Raw genomic sequence first — 18,061 nt, 5'->3', positions numbered from 1 at the left:
AGCACGAAGGTCAAAAATAAAAAATGCCGGACCAAACTCCGTAGAATAGGGGGTCCCTGATCCATCTAGCCATCACTTTGGGAGACCTTGGCCTAAAAAACATTAAAGACCCCTGGTCCAAGCTAGGTGCTAGGCTACTTCCATCTCAACATCTAACGTTATCCTGCGCAGCACGCAGTCTGCAGAGGACCGCCATTGTGTCCCTAAAAGATAAATAAATTTCAAAATGTGCGATTAATTAGTTAATTTTTATTGATTTATTTTATCTATTGACAGCCCTAATATATAGTGTGTGTGTGTATATATGTATATATATATATATATATATATATATGTATATATATATATATATATATATATATATATGTACACACACACACACACACCAGTCTGGTTCGCCAGAAAAAGGCATCTCACCCCTCACCCAAAGACGCACAATCGCATAATGTCAGAAAAACAACTTTAACGCCTACGCGAGTTTCCATACAAGCAAGAAAAAAACAGGAATCCCCAGACCTGTCGTCACCACAAAGGGAATACTGGCAGGCCAACATTCTAGTGATGTGTCAATCAGCGTTGAGTGTTTTGAGTAACCCAGGACAATTTCTGCGAAGCGCATATCGAGGCTTGTGTTGTCGACCTCATGTGAGGATGTTTGAAGCCTTGGAAGCCGGTACCATGTGACGGATTCAGGAAATAGTTGAGGGGTTTTGCATGCGAATCAAAATATAAAAAGGAGCAGCGAAACGCAGTGGATAAAAATAAATGAAATGTTTTCCTACTAACACAAGCATATTCACATCACAACGCTCTCCCCAAATTGTTTCCACTTTCCCGCTTGACCCCGCAATTCTAATTCAAAGAGAGACACCATAATAATAAGTTCCTGATTGCCATGACGTCATTATAATCACTCTGCCTGTTGTACATTCAATGTGCACTTGATGGCACAGTGGAGCGAATGAAGGACTACACACTTTTGGCCCTTGAGTGAACCAATGGGATAGAAATCCTCAATGCTTCACAAACCGTCACCTTGCCACCACTACCATCCAGGAATCAGGGACACTGAAAGACAAAGCAACACACACACACACACACACACACATGCAGAGTTCCTGGCCGAGATTCTGGGTCCGTCACAATGGTACTTTAGTTAAGAGCGAACTACAGGGGAACACCACTTCAGCAACAGACCACACACACAAGACACACACTTGTAAAGAAATATATAAAAGAGAGACAGAGACAGAAAAGAGAGAGAGAGATAGAGAGAGGAAGGAGAAATCGAAAAAGTTGGGGAACCACTGCCCTATACACAGTGACTGCGGTGATGTCAGTAAGAGGGTAGGCACTGGGTTATGAAAGCCAGATTATTGTTGTTTAGGCTAACAAGTTTTTTTGTTGTGTTTTCCTATCTTCCGTTGTGCTTTCCTATTTGTTTTGTGGTTTGCACTTCAGGGCCACCGTAGTATTTATGACCACAGAGACATATAAATTACATGCACACATTCGGTAGAGTCTTGGGTCTCTCAAAATCATCTTGTTGATAATCTCGGGTGCGCCGTTACCGTGGTTACTCAGACACGCGCTGCAGTCTGTGTCTGTTTTTCTTACACAGCTGAACCATAATAGTTGATTAGTGGTGTCACATGACGGAGCTATGCTTTCTGTCAACAGACCAACATCATGAAACCCCTCTGCCTCCCTACATCTCTAACTCTCTCTTGTGATGAGACCTATTCATTCATCACAAACATTCTGTCTCCTCCTCTCACCCAATTCCATCATTTCAAAATAAAAGCCTCAATCATTATCTGTATCTTAACCATGAGGCTCAGAATGAAGCTGTTTTGTTGAACTACTAATATCACTAGTAGTACTACTACAACAACTGAGACTACTATTACTATAACTACTATTAGTAGTATTTCTACTGCTATTAAAATGACTAGTAGTAGTAGTACTACAAATACCAGTACTAGTAGTGACCCTGCAACTGATATTACTACTCTTACTATTATAACAAAAAGTAGCACCAGTTTTTATACTGCTATTAATATTACAACTACTACTAATTTTACTACAAATACTACTATGACCAATATTATTAGTTCTACAGCTGATAACACTAGTACTACTACTAACATCATTACTTCTAGTTTTTCTATTGATATTGGTACTAAAACTTCTACTACTTTTTCTACTGCTAGTATTATTAGTACTAAAATTACAACTACTGCTAATATTACTATAAAAACATTTTTTTAATCTAAACTCAGCTTTTTATTTATTTCTGTATTTTCTGCAATATTTTGAAATTTATTTCAGTGTCACACAATTGACCACATCATAGTTTATTTTCATCTTCACTGCATGTTATTTAACTCCCCTGTCATTTCAGATCCTCCCACATCATCAGCTCATTAGCCTCACCTGGTTCTCCTTGCCCTCAGCTGAACACATCCCCTCATCAGCCACTCACTATTTAAGCCGTCACATTCCGGTTTTGACCTTGTCTGACCCGTTGATTAAATCTACTAGTTCCTCCCATCTTGGTCTGAGTTGTGCTTTTGGGTCCCATCGTGCACCACTACCAGTAATCGTGACAGTATTTTTTTCAAATTCATTTCAGCTTCTGCCATTTCTGTATTTTCAGCAATTCTTTCAAATTCTATTCAGCTTTTCTGATGTCTGTATTTTCAGCAACGTTTTGATATTTTTTAGCAACTTTTATAAAATACATTTCAGCATCTGCCATTTCTGTATTTTCAGCAATTTTTTTAAATGCATTTTAGCTTTCGGCATCCCAATGCATTTTCTGCAGGAAATTTCTTTTGTATTTGATTAGATTTGATGACAAAACTGTTACTTTTGTTATCGTAACGTCTGAACAATTGGAATAGCACACATATTGCATGTATAATTATTGAGAATAATTAAGAATAAACAGCAAAAATATAATACAAATAAATTGTTTAATAAACATTTTATTTGAATTTTGCCAGAGTAGGCATTAGTTAAATCTTCATTGAACCAGATTCAAGGGTGGTTTATTTTATGGTCAATTAAAAAGTGAAGCCAATGGTGTCTTAAACGTCTATCCTTCCAAATAACTAGCCTGAGGTCATGAAGATCTATGAGAAACAAGGAAAAGTCTTCAGTCTTAGTTTGAAGCCACTTAAAGTCTCAGTAGACCTGCAGCTTTCTGGGATATGTGGAGCAGAAGAACTGAAGCTGCCTCTCCATGTTTGTATGTGACTGGAACAAAGATGAGACCCGTCCCAGACGACCCCAGGGTTTGAGATGGTTCATAAGGCAGCAGCAGGTCAAACATGTATTTTGGCCCTAAACCATTCAGTGCTTCATTAACCAACAGCAGGATTAAAAAGTAAATTATTTGTTGGAAAGGAAGCCAGTGTAAAGACCTCGAACTGGAGTGATTTGATCCACTTTCTTGGTCTCAGAACTGTAGCAGTCTCTAATCTAGTAAAAGTTCTGTGTTTGGGAGACATATTTCTGAGCTTTCATCACGCCACAAGTGCTGATTTCTTTTAGTTTGTTTTAAATTCTCTGAACAATAATTGTTAATCATTAATTCTCTTTTCAGAACAATTCTTCTTTGAACAACTTGCACTTAGGCATTGGGAACCACTGGTGCAACCCAGGGTCATGAGTTGTTGCCCTTATCTGCCTTGTTTAATGGGTTGATCTGTTAATATGTGTTCATTTTTGTACATCAAGCTGCTTTCCCATGCAAAACAGTAACTAGATAAATAGTGACCTTGGTATAATTCTGTATACACGGTTACATTCATATTCTGAAAACTTGCATGCAGGTGCTAAGGGTGAGTGAGCATGTGCACACCTTTACTTGGAGGCTTTGAGGCACAGTGATTTGATAGAATGCACAGTGTGTGTGAGAGTTAAACATAGTTGTAAATGACTGTGTACACAAACATCTCGGACAATTAAGCACCTTGTATTGCTTTAATCATAGTTAGAGCCTGTATTACATTTCAGCGGAACATTAAAGGGAACAGTATCCATCCAGTTTCCACACATTTACAGGGATGCAGCAAGAAATGTCCAAGTGTGGTGGTTCTAGAAAAAGGCTGTGAGCTTTTCATGTTTCAATGTGGTTACGTTCTAAAGCGCGGATAAACAAGCACGGGCCGCCACACAAGCCTGTGTGAAAGCACAGCGTAGCTGGAATTTGAATAATGTCATTCTGTCAGTTCAACTCTGCTGTGATCTCTCTGCGTGGCCGGTTTTTGTGTGGCCGTTCTTGGTGAAACAGACAAACAATCCATAACATGACAACACGAGTCAAGCTTCTATTTTTATTTTAAGGCATCACTTTTTGAGTATTCTTGTGATTTCTCAAACAGAAGAGGCATGGGAGAGTGGAGGTGAATACATCTGAAGACTAATTAACTTTTATCTTAAAACACACTATGAAAGTATTAAAGCATTAAGAGGAAAACAGATTACACCCAGATTGGACCTTGCTGTTGTAGCTCCAACTACGCTGTAAGGAATTGATGTGAATTTATAGTTGATTTATAACTATCTTACAGTATTATATATACAGTATATACTGTAACATGCCATTAAACATTAATGCTTCGCATGTAAATTAACAGTAAATGCTATCAGTTAGCATCACATAACGGTGATTTGTCAGCTTGAAACTGAATTTTCTGTGATGGTCTGGAAATGTGCTTTGCTAAGTTTATCCATCTATTTAAGTCACAATCCATGTTTTGCAAAAGCCAATCAGGGTTGAGATGCTCCACGTTGTCACTCGTGCCTGAAGACAGCGGGATCACGAGCTGTACGATACACCCTCGTACCTTTATTGTGACCAGTCCAGGAAAGACCTTGAACGAACAGCATAAACAATATGTGCCTTTTTTACAACATTCCATCACTGCATATGAATATAATACATTATAGTGTAGGACAATTGCATTGTTTAACAACACGCTGCTACTCAATATTAAGTGATATAAAAGATGTTTGCTCAATGATTACGTGTGTGTGGCTCGCTTCGAGAGTCGTTTCGATGTGCTTGAGCACACGGTGTCTTGACATGGGACAGTTCCCTCAGCAGAGAAATGTGCAGGCAACGAAGTCAGGTCCCCGATCTGAGTTGAGCCTGCATATTCTATAAATTTCCCAGTAAACCCGACTATTCTACTATCACATACTATCATACAAATATGAGATAAAATACTGTAAATTACAGTAAATCACATGTGTCTCTGCCCCCAGTATTTTACCATTACCTTTGTTAGGTTGCTGGTAGCCACGCACAACATACATTGACTGAGGTTGCAAGAGATACAATGCTCTAGTTGTGGTGGTTCAATTTAATGCTTCAGGACCGCCAGAGGCAATTCTTATAACTAACGGATAACTTCCGTCTTCTGCATGCGCAGGTCGAGTATTTTGTGTCAAAAAGTTACGTGTTACTTCGAATGACCTCCACGGTCCAGTGTCGGGTGTCAGGAAAGAACAGGAAAGGACCACCAAATCTGTGTAGATGATATTGCTACTATGATGCATTTATTTTTTAAAGAACTATTATTGGCCGATCCAAAAAATAAGAACTTACCAGTGGTAACGGGCCGCAGAATTAATCTATTCAGATATGGTGCAACTATGAATAGTATCCTAAGTAATGAACACTTTAAATATACAGTAACTCATGAACATGCTTCAAAAGGAGTTAGTTGTTTTAAGAGTCAGTCCCCTGTGTTTTCTGCATAAAGTGTACTTTTGTTGCTAAAAACTGTGTTTGAGTCCCACTTTAACCACCTCAACCTGACGGAATAAACCCACACCACTCTGACGCAGGACACTCACACACACTGAGTACGGATCAGACTATCAGGACGTGAGAAGCACGTTTTGGTGATGGAAGAGAAACTTTGTCAAGGGGTTACCAGAGGGAACGCCTCGCGCTCCGAGACCTCCTCAACCCCAGGAAGAGAAGTCAGGCCAAGCAGAAGCGAGGATGTGATGGATATCCTTCAATCATTTCATGAGGACCGTTTCATTTAAAAAAAATGTAACATTATTGCTTTAGACTTAAAAGGCAGCATGTTTCCTTCTCTGATCATCATATGTGATCATGCTATTCCTCCCCTTTTGATAATGCCTCCTACCGTGGCCTGGATGACACCTGCTGCTGCTATCATCATCATCACCATCATTATTATTATTATTAAATATTAATCATATGACTATTACTGTCATCATAAACCAACATTCCCTCTCCACATGGTGGGTCTATCTGATGGTCCTGGTCCCTGCAGTGGTCCTGCCGTGCGCCCGGGTTACTACTCGCGATTATTTGAATCATTTCTGTCATAGGAATTGAATGTATTATACATCTTTTACATTGTTCATTCTGTACACATGACATTCATTGTAGTCTGTCCATCCAGAGAGAGAGGGATCCCTCCTCCTTTTTCAGTTTTTCCTGTGCCGATGTGAGGGTTTCGGGACAGAGGATGTTGCTTAAAGCCCTCAAAAAGCAAATTTGTAATTTGCGATTTGGGGATATAAAAAATTAAATAAGGGGAATTGAATTGAAAGATCCTATCTCTATAACAACAAAGGTAAGGTTAAAAGTTCTGCATTTCAAGCAGATCCTTCTAACGTTATGACCAAGGTTTTATTTTTTGACATACTTTCCCAACTACTGCCAGTTTTTATTTTTTAATATTGGAGAAACTGGACAATTTCTTGAAAGTAAGCTCTTCAAGTATATTATAAGTATTATAATTACATTAGCCCATAAACTCAAATTAAAATTCTGATTGACTGCTTATTTAAACCTATTTTCTTCTTTACCAAGCATACATTGTTGCCATTGGGTTGTCTCAGTAATTTTACAAATTGCTTTGTGTGCCTAATGATCTCCTCGGGAAATAAAAAAAGGAATGAATTTAATCATGCGACCTAAAACAAAATGTAACTTCATGCAAACCAATCAAACAGAGATATAAACAACAACAAAGACGTAATTTAAAAAGGAAAGAAGAAATTGCTTTTTCGGGTATGATTCCTAAAATCTGTGGATTTTTCAAAATTCCAGCTTCTGGAAAAGTAAACCGTTGTAACTGTATACTCTTCAGACAGAACATTTTATAAATAATTATTGTGTTGAATTACAGTGGAAGGGTTGGTTACCTGGGTCAGCTCAGTGCAGGAGGGTTTTTGTTTGGTTGTTATGTGGAATGTTCCATGCCATGCGTAATAGTCCCTGGAATAAGTCATGTTTGGCTGTTCAGTGAACCATTCTCCTGACATCGCCCCAGGCTCTTCCTTCTTGGTAAAGGTCGAACACAGTATAAAGCCACCCCGAGCAACAAAGCCTCCTTCATACAGCTTGAATGGCACTGGCATCACCACGGCCGCTGTTGAAGAAAAGATTTGACATAAATCTCACTACCTGAGCTGTTTTTGAGGTTGCGATCCAATTAAAATAGAGCGAAAACCCAAATCCGCCATTCTGAATGGAGTCGCCAGACGCGAGGAACGGTGTTCAGCTGGATGCATTCAAACCCAGACTTTCTCTGTCTGTAGCTAATGCCAAGATAACGCACGGGGGGTTTGATGGGCCTGGCTACGACAACTGCAGTGGTTATGGGAGCAGGGTAGCATCTCTTGGATCTGATGCTCTATCTGCTTATGAGACTCTGGACCCTCCGCCACACTATGACTTCTACACCAAGACCGAAGTGTTCGGCCGACAGAGGCGCTTCAGGCCATCTCTGTACCAGCTGCATAACGACCCCAAGGTGAGGAGTCTCTGGCTTTCCTGCCTCGTCCTTCTCACATTGCCACGACTCTGAAAAGAACAACACAAATGTAGCTTGCATAAATAATAACATTGTGTAACATTGTTTCTTTTGGGCATTTCTGTGTTGAACCAGTTTTTTTATACTCGATATACTTTGAAAATAGGAAAAGAAATTGACCTCAAACACCATAAAAACTTTTTGGGGATGTACTGTAGCTCAGACGATGGAGGTTGAGATCTTGGGTTTGATTCCGACCCACAGCCTACATGTCATCCCTTTGTCTCAACTTTCCTGTCATTCTCCCAGCCGCCCTATAATAAAGGCAACGAAAAAAAATATACAACTCCATATGTCCAACTAATTTAAGTTGTTCTTGACAATGTGTTCAATGCTAAATTCAAAAGGATATTTTATCTTCTTTGTGTGGGGGTTACATATTATTAACTGTCTAAAATAAATATTTACATTTTTAAATGGTAATTTTGAGCTATAAGAAAAAAAAATGTATTTGACATTTCTAGGACTCCAGCCCTCCCATTTATGAGGAGACAAACGCCGAACCGATCAGAGGAGAAGACAGTTCAGAGGAGGACGAGGAGGAGCAGAAGGAGCCACCTTCCGAACCTACTCGCTTTGGCTGGATACATGGAGTCATGGTAATCATGGTTACACTAGTGTGTGTATATATATATATATATATATATATGTGCAAAGAATCTGACCTGTTCACTGGTCCCCTAAAACATTAAAAAATCAGTATCAAAATGTCCACTGTTGGTTTTTTAACCCTTCCGCTTTTAACTTTTATTTAAAGCAAAATGTATGCTGTGTTTTTGTGCCCATGTGGTTATTATTCATTTTTTTACTGCTTTTTTGAGCAGCCCAAATCTGGTGTGTTTGGTAAAGTCTGTCTGTCTCAGTGTAGATCCGCTGCATGTTGAATATCTGGGGCGTGATCTTGTACTTGAGGTTGCCTTGGATCACTGCTCAAGCCGGTATAGGTACGTCGAACAACACCTGTTGATGTGCTTGTTCAATTGTTGATGCATATTTCTCCAAAAGATTCTCTGGTACTTCGACCTGGGAGAGTCAGTCTGCCTCATTGTGATCTTTCAGGCCTGACCTGGGTAATCATCCTGCTATCCTCCTGTATAACTGGGATCACTGGTCTCTCAACCTCAGCCATCGCTACCAATGGCAAGGTCAAAAAAGGTTTGTTCCCTCTGTGATTCGTGCGTGACACAACTTAGCTACATAATCATTTGGATATCCAAAGCATATTAATTAGGGATTAATTGTGGGATTCCTTATATGAGGAACTGGTTTTCAACTACACGGTGGAACTAACACGCCGACCTTGTGTCTTCAGGTGGGACCTACTTTCTGATCAGTCGCAGCCTCGGCCCAGAGCTGGGTGGGTCCATCGGTCTGATCTTTGCTTTTGCCAATGCCGTAGCTGTGGCCATGCACACTGTGGGCTTTGCTGAGACGGTTACAGAACTAATGTATGTAAGTAGGATGCGCGTTAGTACCTATGTGGAAAGACTTTTACATTGGCATTGGACACTAATCACAGTTCTCTTTCTCTTAAAACACACCAGAAATTTCCGTGAAAAACACTGACATTTTTATTTCGCAGGAACATGGAGCTGTCATGGTGGACCGAATCAATGACATCCGCATCATTGGCATCATAACGGTCACTTGTCTACTGGGTATCTCACTAGCGGGCATGTCGTGGGAGTCAAAGGTTCGCTCAACCAAATATACAAGACCCTCTTAACTTTCTCTTTAACAACAAATTGTTGGGATTTTACAATATACAGAAAAAGACTTCTCCGAATGTTTGATCGCTGCAGAGGGGAAAGAATCAATTATTTAAGAAGAATTCTTCTATTTATTGCCGATAATCAGATTATTATTATTTTTTTATTTTAGCACCTTCAGCCTAGATGATTTCTTTAATGTGAATTTCTGTCTGCATCCTTCATCATTAACTCATCATTCTGCCCTCCGCAGGCACAGATTTTGTTCTTCCTGGTCATCATGGTGTCATTTGCCAGTTTTTTTGTTGGAACAATCATTCCGGCTTCCCCAGAAAAACAAGCCAAGGGTTTCTTCAGCTACAAAGGTGACTGTTTGTCCTTGCTCAGAGTATCATATTCCTTCAGGCCAGCGCAACGTTTCCTCTTTCAATTTAGAGCTATTTAATATGTGTGTGACGGTTCATACGCAAGTCAAGGATAACCATTCTTTGAGTCTCTCCTTCCAGAGCTCTTCTATGAACTAACTAGCTATTTCACCTTCAACAGCTGATATCTTTGCCACCAATTTTGTACCTGGCTGGCGGGGACCAGACGGCAGTTTCTTTGGCATGTTCTCTATTTTCTTCCCCTCTGCCACGGGCATTCTGGCAGGAGCTAACATCTCAGGAGATCTGAAGGTACGTTACTCATCTTCCTGCTTCTGGTCTGGACCAGTTCGAGATCTGTTAACAAGGTATGTTTGTGTCTTTTGTTCTGTCCTTCCCAGAACCCAGCAGTGGCCATCCCCAAAGGAACACTAATGGCAATATTCTGGACCACCATTTCTTACCTCATCATCTCTGCAACCATCGGTACGGTTTGTTCCAACAGTATGTTAGACTTTACCAAGGCTGCACTTTGAATCACTGTGTTGGTGTGGTTTTGCAGCAATGACGAACTTTCCTTTGAATGAATGTATTCTTATCAAAAGCTTAGATATTTTGGAACAGGGTGTCAAACTCATTTTAGGTAGGGGGACACATACTGCACTTTGATGTCACGCGGGCCGAACCAGTAAAGTCTGTATCGATGGGGGGGTGCGCGGATGTTCCGGTGCTGCTGCCTGGATGAACGCTGTCGTCGATCCCCCTGGTCTGACGCATGTAATTGCAAACTCGTATCCCATCCATGGGCTACTTATCCGCCTCTGTAGAAGCCCTCCAAGGAAACAACTCAAATATGAAATGCACTATGAGGAAACAAAGACCAGTTGGATTTGGCTGCAGAATATTTACTCAAATGAAGATTTTTAAGACCTCCGTTTTCTAAAGCAACTAAAGATGAATAAATACAAAGATTTTGCCGTCTTTGTAAAATCCCACACCTGTAAAGAGTGTTTTCTTCTATCAAAAAGTCATTGCGTGACCTAAATTACACAAATTCTCAATGAACCAATTTTCAGTCGCCTACAAAAAGCATCAGTAAACAAATACAAACCAGGCTTTTAATGAACTCTGAAACTATGAAAGAGCAAGAAAGGACCGAAGGTTTAAATGTACACGACTGTACGTAGTAACAGCTACACCTCAAACAAAGAGGGTTAGGGTTTATTAAGAAAGGAAAGAGGAGTCAGCAGTTGTATTTTAACTAACTCCATATGAACCTTCTCACCTTTACTTACTTTACTTACCTCAGGACGTTTATTATCAACTAATTAAAATAAAATGTGGTGACCGTGAAGTTGAATTTAAGCATTTAAATATAATGTGTTTGTGAATTGTTGTGCATTATCCACCACTAATAATTACAGACAATGTAGAAGAATGATCTGCATATTTGAGGTTACATAATCATGTTTATGCATATTTGTTCATGCATGTGTGTTTATTCCCTCCCAGGAGCCTGTGTGGTGCGGGATGCGTCCGGCCTGTTAAATGACACCCTGCTATCTAATAGCAATTGTGGGGATATATCCTGCCAGTATGGATGGGACTTCACTGAGTGCATCGCTAATAAAACATGCCTCTATGGCATCAGTAATTACTATCAGGTGAGCACCAGCCCGCACGTCTTAACATTTCTAACCAGCTCATGAAGTCTCTTTCAAACCAGCGTACATTTCCATTTAGCCAAAATATAAAGCCTTTGTCATTCATTTGACTTATTTCCAAGAAATAGAAAGACGTTATAACAGTGACGGCAAGACGCCAACACGGAGTCCCGCCGTGTGATAATAAGTAACAGCAGATCAGACGATTTAGAAGTAAACCGTGTACCTTTCGTTTCCAGTCGATCGGCCTGGTGTCAGCTTTCGCCCCTCTCATAACTGCTGGTATATTTGGAGCGACACTCTCTTCTGCTTTGGCCTGCCTGGTGTCTGCTCCCAAAGTCTTCGAGGTACACTCACACACTCACACACATACACACACTTTGTTTTGACGCGGACTGGGACTCACTGGCTCATCCCAGGCTTCAGTAGTCCATGTTGAAGTCCTTAGTCTCCCTTATTCTGCGGCCGTGTTGGTTTGTGGGCTTGTGAATGGTTCGATAGGCCCGGTGGGAAGGAGTCACCCTGGATGGCAGCCACGCTGTGTGAATGGGTGAATGACATGTAGCGTTGAAGCGCTTATGCAGAACACAGAAAAGCAAACGCACGTGCGCACACATACAATAGAAATATATTTTGTGAACGCTCTGACCAAGAAATGTGATTCTCCTGGTAGTGTCTGTGCAAGGACAAACTGTACCCTTTCATCGGCATCTTTGGGAAAGGTTACGGAAAGAACGAAGAGCCGCTCAGAGGCTACCTGCTGACGTACGTCATCGCCGCCTGCTTCATTCTCATCGGTGAGCCTTTGAAGAGAACCTCTGAACCCAGGAGGGATTGTAGCCAGATGCTGATAAGATGGAAGTGTACAGCTAAGGAGTCTCGTTGCTTTGGTCAATAACTGAGTGCATTTTCTGCTCCCGCGTCGTTTCCATCCACCAGCCGAGCTGAACACCATCGCTCCCATCATCTCCAACTTCTTCCTCTGCTCTTACGCTCTCATCAACTTCAGCTGCTTCCACGCCTCCATCACCAACTCACCGGGTAAGAAGCTCACGCCTGACTGACAATCCTGCGGCCGTACGCAGGGGGCCGCTGAGTGGGCGGGTGCAGTACGTAGCGCTGCTCCTTCACCCTCCTCACATCCCGGGTGGTGTCGCCTTTGACTTGTTTGATAGGCGTGATTGCATAGTTCCATACAGCCTGTTGTATGGAGACGTTGGATGGTGCACAGAATCAATAATGCTTATTGAAGCAACAAGTAGATCGGTTTGACAATGAATACCGGCAGAGTGTGTAGACCTTGTTGTTTGGAAGCATCATGAGTGTGTGTGTGTGTGTCCAGGTTGGCGTCCGTCCTTCAAGTTCTACAGCAAGTGGCTGTCCTTGCTGGGCGCTGTGATCTGTGTGGTCCTCATGTTCTTGCTGACTTGGTGGGCCGCCCTCATTGCCTTTGGCGTCGTCTTCTTGCTTCTGGGATACACGGTCTACAAGAAGCCCGGTAAACTCAAACACAAAGCCCACATTTCTACCAACCGCAAGCAGTGCGATGTGAGCAACTAACCCCGAGTGTCATCTCTGCTGCTCAGAGGTCAACTGGGGCTCCTCAGTGCAGGCGAGCTCCTACAACCGGGCTCTGAGCCAGTGTGCGGGGCTCAACCATGTGGAGGACCATGTCAAGAACTACAGGTCAGTGACTCCTGCAGTCCAAAGTTTCATTAGCTTGGACATTCTGAGGATACTTCCCTGCAGGAGGGGCAGATCTTCTTGGAAAAGACACTTGATTACTGTGCTGTTAGGAGTTAGATCAGACGGCCGGTACTCGTTTCTGTAATCACTTAGCAATAGTGAAATATGAAGCTACAAGCAGCTGAGCGGAGCATCAGTTCTGGTAATCAGTAAAAACAACGACGGGGTCGAGGAAACAAGGTAGTGTCTTTCATCAACCATTGCCGTGCACTAAACTGCCCCACATGCACCTTTCAGACCCCAGTGCTTGGTGCTAACGGGCCCCCCCAGCAGCCGTCCAGCTCTGGTGGATCTCATCAGCTGTTTGACGAAGGACCTCAGTCTCATGATCTGCGGCAACGTGGTCACCGCGAGCCCAAGCGCACATGCACAGGTAAACACGCCCCCTCTTAGTAAAGTCCAAAACTCACTGCGTTTTATCAGCTGGTGACTTGACGATCGGTTTGACCCCCCCCCCCGTGCTCGTCAGGCTGCCCCCCCCCAATCGGTGGCGCAAGAGGCGAGCAGCGAGCGCCATGTGACCTGGTTGAACAAACGGAAGGTCAGGTCTTTCTACAGAGGTGTGGTGGCTGCAGAGCTACGAACAGGAGCCAACATGCTGCTACAGGTCAGAATTACAAGGTCACGCGGTGCGTTCGGTACTGTTGCACAGGGTTGTGCGACAAAATGCAGTTTGTCACGCTAGTGGAGAATGCATTAAGAAGACCACAGCAGGACCAGGCTGTGGCTGTGTCCTCTTTGCATTCATGTGACACGCTTCAGTGACCTTCTGGTGGCTTTAATCTCGGCTGGGCGCAGCCCACGCCGCTGCAAAGGTCACAAGTCAGCTCAATCTAGACCTTCGAGTTAATTACAGGCGTAAATAAAAACAGTTAATAATCTGCTGGATCTACTTGTGTGGTTCCCCTCACGTCTACAAGGCAGGCGGAGTCCCCCCCAGCTCCCGTTGCCAAAGAACACGGTTTAGACTGACAAACAGTGGCTCAATGAACAGATTTCTAATATCACCGTCTCATCCAGCGCACAGTAGATCGGACTATATTTATAGAAAGGACTAGAAGTGAATCTGTTCTATGGTCAACACGTGGCATCTACATACAGATGGTTTCAAATAGAGAAACGTTATCAATAGAGTTTTTCTGAAACTAAATGCTTTCCAGACTCTGGGAACAAGCTCTTTTAGCCACATGCTGCTTCCATGATATTTCCACCAAGTGCATTTGGGATTGTTGTTGCCTGAGGAGGTTGAACTTTGTAAGACTCATCTCTTCTTCTTGTCCTGTTGTTAACTGTCCACCAGGGGGCAGGTTTGGGTCGTATTAAGCCAAATGTTCTACTGATGGGCTTCAAGACAAACTTCAGCAGTGATACGCCTCAGGCTGCACACGACTACATATCAATACTGCAGTGAGTACGGTGGGATGAAAGCAGTTTAACCTGTGTGTGTGAACTGTGAAATCATTTCACAAGCACTGATGTTATCTGATACAGCTGTCCCTGTGTTTCAGTGATGCGTTCGACCTGCGGTACGGCGTGTGCCTGCTGAGAATGAAGGAGGGACTGGATGTCTCGCAATCACCTCAATCCCACGGTGAGAGACGCATCTCGGCAGCCAAAATGAACCTGCTGCTGTTCTCGTTCCTCCTCATCACTGAGAAGAAAATAAACTCCCAAAGCAAATTCCTGTTTTCATTTCAGTTAATGCAGGTTTTGATGGAGGACCGGAGGCCATAAACACCATTTCGCCCCCTGCTCACTTCCAAACAACAAACCCACGTACGTATACGCATGGGCCGTGTCAAACACGGTTTCTCAGTGGTCGAGCAGCGTGGTCCTTCAATCAGGGGTTCGATTGGGCACAAAATGGGTGTGAAGGGATGTCAACGGTTATTTAAAGTGAAGCGGTGATGGCCAGGCGTCACTGTGTACGGTAGATTTGACACTTGAGTGTGTATGAATGGGTGAATGGTTACTCACGTGGTGTCAAAGGGCTTTGAGCGGTCAGGCGCCTAAAAGATACAGGTACGGTCCATTTAGTCCATTTGCTTTTAAAAAGATATACAGAACAGGTTTGGAATTGATTTCATATTTAAATACGACTGATCGGTTTGATTATTAAAGGTGCATTAAGTCTTTAAAATCTCATTTGAGACTAATATCAAATGAAAAACACGGACCTCATTTGGTATCATTCCTCTGTCCTCTGTCCTCTGTCCTCTGTCCTCGGGGCTTCTTCTTATCAGCCGGCAGAAAACAGACAAACTCAGAAAGCTTCGTTAATCCCCACTGGGGAAACTCATTTGCCGGCAGAAACTGATTGAGAGTAGATATTATTATTATAAAGATATTTAGTTTTACGTGATTATACACTTATCAAAAGGTCATTAACAGCACATTCCTTCTCTACCAATTAATCCCCATTAAAGTTACACATCTTGTCTTTCAAACGCCCACAAATTCAATCAACGTTTGACGTAAAAAATGTGAAAAACAACTGTCGTCTTTTGTAGCTTTTGTCCCCGTTGAAGCGGAGCCTCAGCGTAGCACGGGCTTCCAGAAAGCACAAGGGAAGAAAACCATCGACGTGTACTGGCTGTCCGATGACGGAGGTGAGACCATCTCTCTCTCCGCGTATCGCCGCCTCCTCTCTCATCCCCGCGTGTCGTCATACGTGTGCGTGTGTGTGTGTGTGATTGGTTTACCAGGTCTCACCTTGCTGCTGCCCTACCTGCTGAGCCGGAGGAAGCGGTGGGCCCGGTGTAAGGTCCGCGTCTTTGTGGGGGGGGACGCAGACACGAGGGAGGAGCAGAAACAGGAGTAAGCGCTCGGGTTTCTCCAGCGGAATGAGCTGCTTTTAAGCAAAGACGACACAGAAGGCGACTGTCATGGAGACGCCGTTGATTTAAACGTGGGAGAGGCCGCGCGGTGGTGGCAAACTACCGCCTGCTTTCCACGTGCAGCGGCTTACTCTGCTCAGACGGGCTGGAAATGGTCAAGAGATCCCGGCTGTGGTTCACGAGGACGGGACTCCGCAGAGAAAACGTCAAACTTACACGTATTTACGTTCTGTTTGCAGGGTGATTGCACTAATCAAGAAGTTCCGTCTTGGTTTCCATGATGTTGAAGTGCTGCCTGACGTCTACCAGAGCCCCCAGCCTGAGAGGTGTGTGCTCATCGCGCATCCAGGTGTACTGATAATGTCCACAATGGATCGACTTACTTACTGTTTGCAACTCTCCATGACCCCAACGTTTGACTCTGTACGCTCCAGTGTTCATCGGTTTGAGAAAATGCTGGATCGCTTCAGGCTGGACACGAATCCCAAGCAGGACTGTGATTCTGGGAGTGAGCGCCAGCAGGAGGAGCCGTGGAGGATCACCGAGCAGGATTTGGAGAGGAATCGGGCCAAGGTCCGACACACACACGGAATCACAAGTGGTTCGATAAAGTGAATGTAGAATATACCTTTTTTCCTTCCTTAACGAATAAGCAAACCTTCCCTGTGTGATTCAGTCTCTCCGTCAAATCCGTCTCAATGAGGTCTTGAAGGATTATTCCAGAGAAGCCGCTCTGATTGTGATGTGAGTATCGTTGTGATCACGTTTGTGAGCCGACTTTCCGGCCGGAGGAAGCGGCTCCGGGTTCCTGTTGCGTGGACGTCATTAAACCTTTTTCCCCATGTCTGCTGACAGCACCATGCCGGTGGGGATGAAAGGGGCGTGTCCCAACACTCTCTACCTGGCGTGGCTGGACTTCTTGTCACGTGATCTGAGACCTCCAGTGCTGTTGGTCAGAGGGAACCAGGAGAACGTCCTCACCTTCTACTGCCAGTGAAATGTCTTCTTGAGACCAATAACTCACCAACATCCGGGCGTTTTACATCTTGATTTAGAAATGCCCGCTGCCTTCACGACTATTTATCCTAAAATCCCGGGATCTAATCTCGGCGTGAATGTATGATGCATGTGTCTTTTAATTGCAACGTTCTTGCCATTTATTTTGAAAGATGAATTCCTTAATTCCTGGGAATGCAAACCCCTGTGAGTATATTTAAAACGTATTGAATGTGACTGTTAATCAAAATGATATGTGATTGGCAAAAATACACTGCTTAAAAAAAAATCAAATGACACTTTGAGTACATCTCACTTCTAAACTAATATGTTTTTTCAAACGGAACGTAGAAAGTGTCAGAGAGAGAACGGAGCGTGACGTCGCGGCGGTGGAGTGGGAGACTTTTAACCGACCCAGAAGCACAATGTGTTGAACCAATAAGAGGCGACCATGCTGTGATGTATATAACCCAATGTTGTTCTTTTGTTTGTGATTGTTGAGCCCGTGGACCACGAAAGCTCAAGAAACCTCTGTATTACAACATATTTTTTATTAAAATGACTTTATTATAGCTCAACAAGTCCTGAAGTTGTTTGTCCCAGACTGAGGATTTTTCATCATAATACTATACAAACATAACCGTCAATATATCCATTCTATCAATATGCTATAACCCCTATTTATAGGCCCAAAATCAAAGCTCTATAGTGAGTATGACACACTAGTTCGATTCAGTTCAGTTGTATAGACCCATGTGACAAATTTGTCTCAGATGGCTTTGCAATCTGAACAGTACATGACGTCCTCCGTCCTCAGACCCTCACGTAGGAAAACTAGGGGAGGTTAATGTTGATTAATAGAAGATAAAC

General features: G+C 42.9%; 1 protein-coding gene across 2 annotated transcripts; it reads left to right on the top strand.

Moving 5' to 3' along the window:
• The first annotated feature begins 7,385 nt into the window (after positions 1–7,385).
• Positions 7,386–17,772, top strand: LOC144391262 (solute carrier family 12 member 3-like). 2 transcript variants are annotated; one of them, XM_078097859.1, is made up of 26 exons: positions 7,386–7,814; positions 8,339–8,473; positions 8,743–8,818; positions 8,934–9,029; positions 9,187–9,326; positions 9,457–9,567; positions 9,837–9,948; positions 10,130–10,260; positions 10,350–10,434; positions 11,461–11,612; positions 11,852–11,959; positions 12,286–12,409; positions 12,552–12,653; positions 12,955–13,110; positions 13,199–13,298; positions 13,596–13,731; positions 13,828–13,965; positions 14,659–14,765; positions 14,867–14,949; positions 15,057–15,134; positions 15,869–15,967; positions 16,064–16,175; positions 16,435–16,521; positions 16,630–16,768; positions 16,872–16,939; positions 17,051–17,772. In XM_078097859.1, exons 1-26 carry the CDS (start codon positions 7,530–7,532, stop codon positions 17,190–17,192), a joined length of 3,102 nt encoding a protein of 1,033 aa, XP_077953985.1. In that variant the 5' UTR covers positions 7,386–7,529; the 3' UTR covers positions 17,193–17,772. The 2 variants fall into 2 exon arrangements, with proteins under 2 accessions (XP_077953985.1, XP_077953986.1); XM_078097860.1 differs by having other exon boundaries at positions 7,396–7,814; positions 8,738–8,818.
• The last annotated feature ends 289 nt before the right edge of the window (positions 17,773–18,061 follow it).

The sequence above is a fragment of the Gasterosteus aculeatus genome, chromosome Y, assembly GCF_964276395.1.
Source record: "Gasterosteus aculeatus chromosome Y, fGasAcu3.hap1.1, whole genome shotgun sequence".
Lineage (NCBI taxonomy): Eukaryota > Metazoa > Chordata > Actinopteri > Perciformes > Gasterosteidae > Gasterosteus > Gasterosteus aculeatus.
Note: the sequence above shows the minus strand (reverse complement) of the source record. Positions and strands in the feature narration are given on the sequence as shown.

Excerpts from the sequence above, each read along its gene's own strand:
- LOC144391262 (XM_078097859.1), top strand. The coding sequence starts at position 7,530 with ATGGAGTCGCCAGACGCGAGGAACGGTGTTCAGCTGGATGCATTCAAA. Across the intron at positions 7,815-8,338 it reads AGCTGCATAACGACCCCAAG|GACTCCAGCCCTCCCATTTA; the intron begins GTGAGGAGTCTC and ends TGACATTTCTAG. Across the intron at positions 16,176-16,434 it reads AGGGAGGAGCAGAAACAGGA|GGTGATTGCACTAATCAAGA; the intron begins GTAAGCGCTCGG and ends TTCTGTTTGCAG.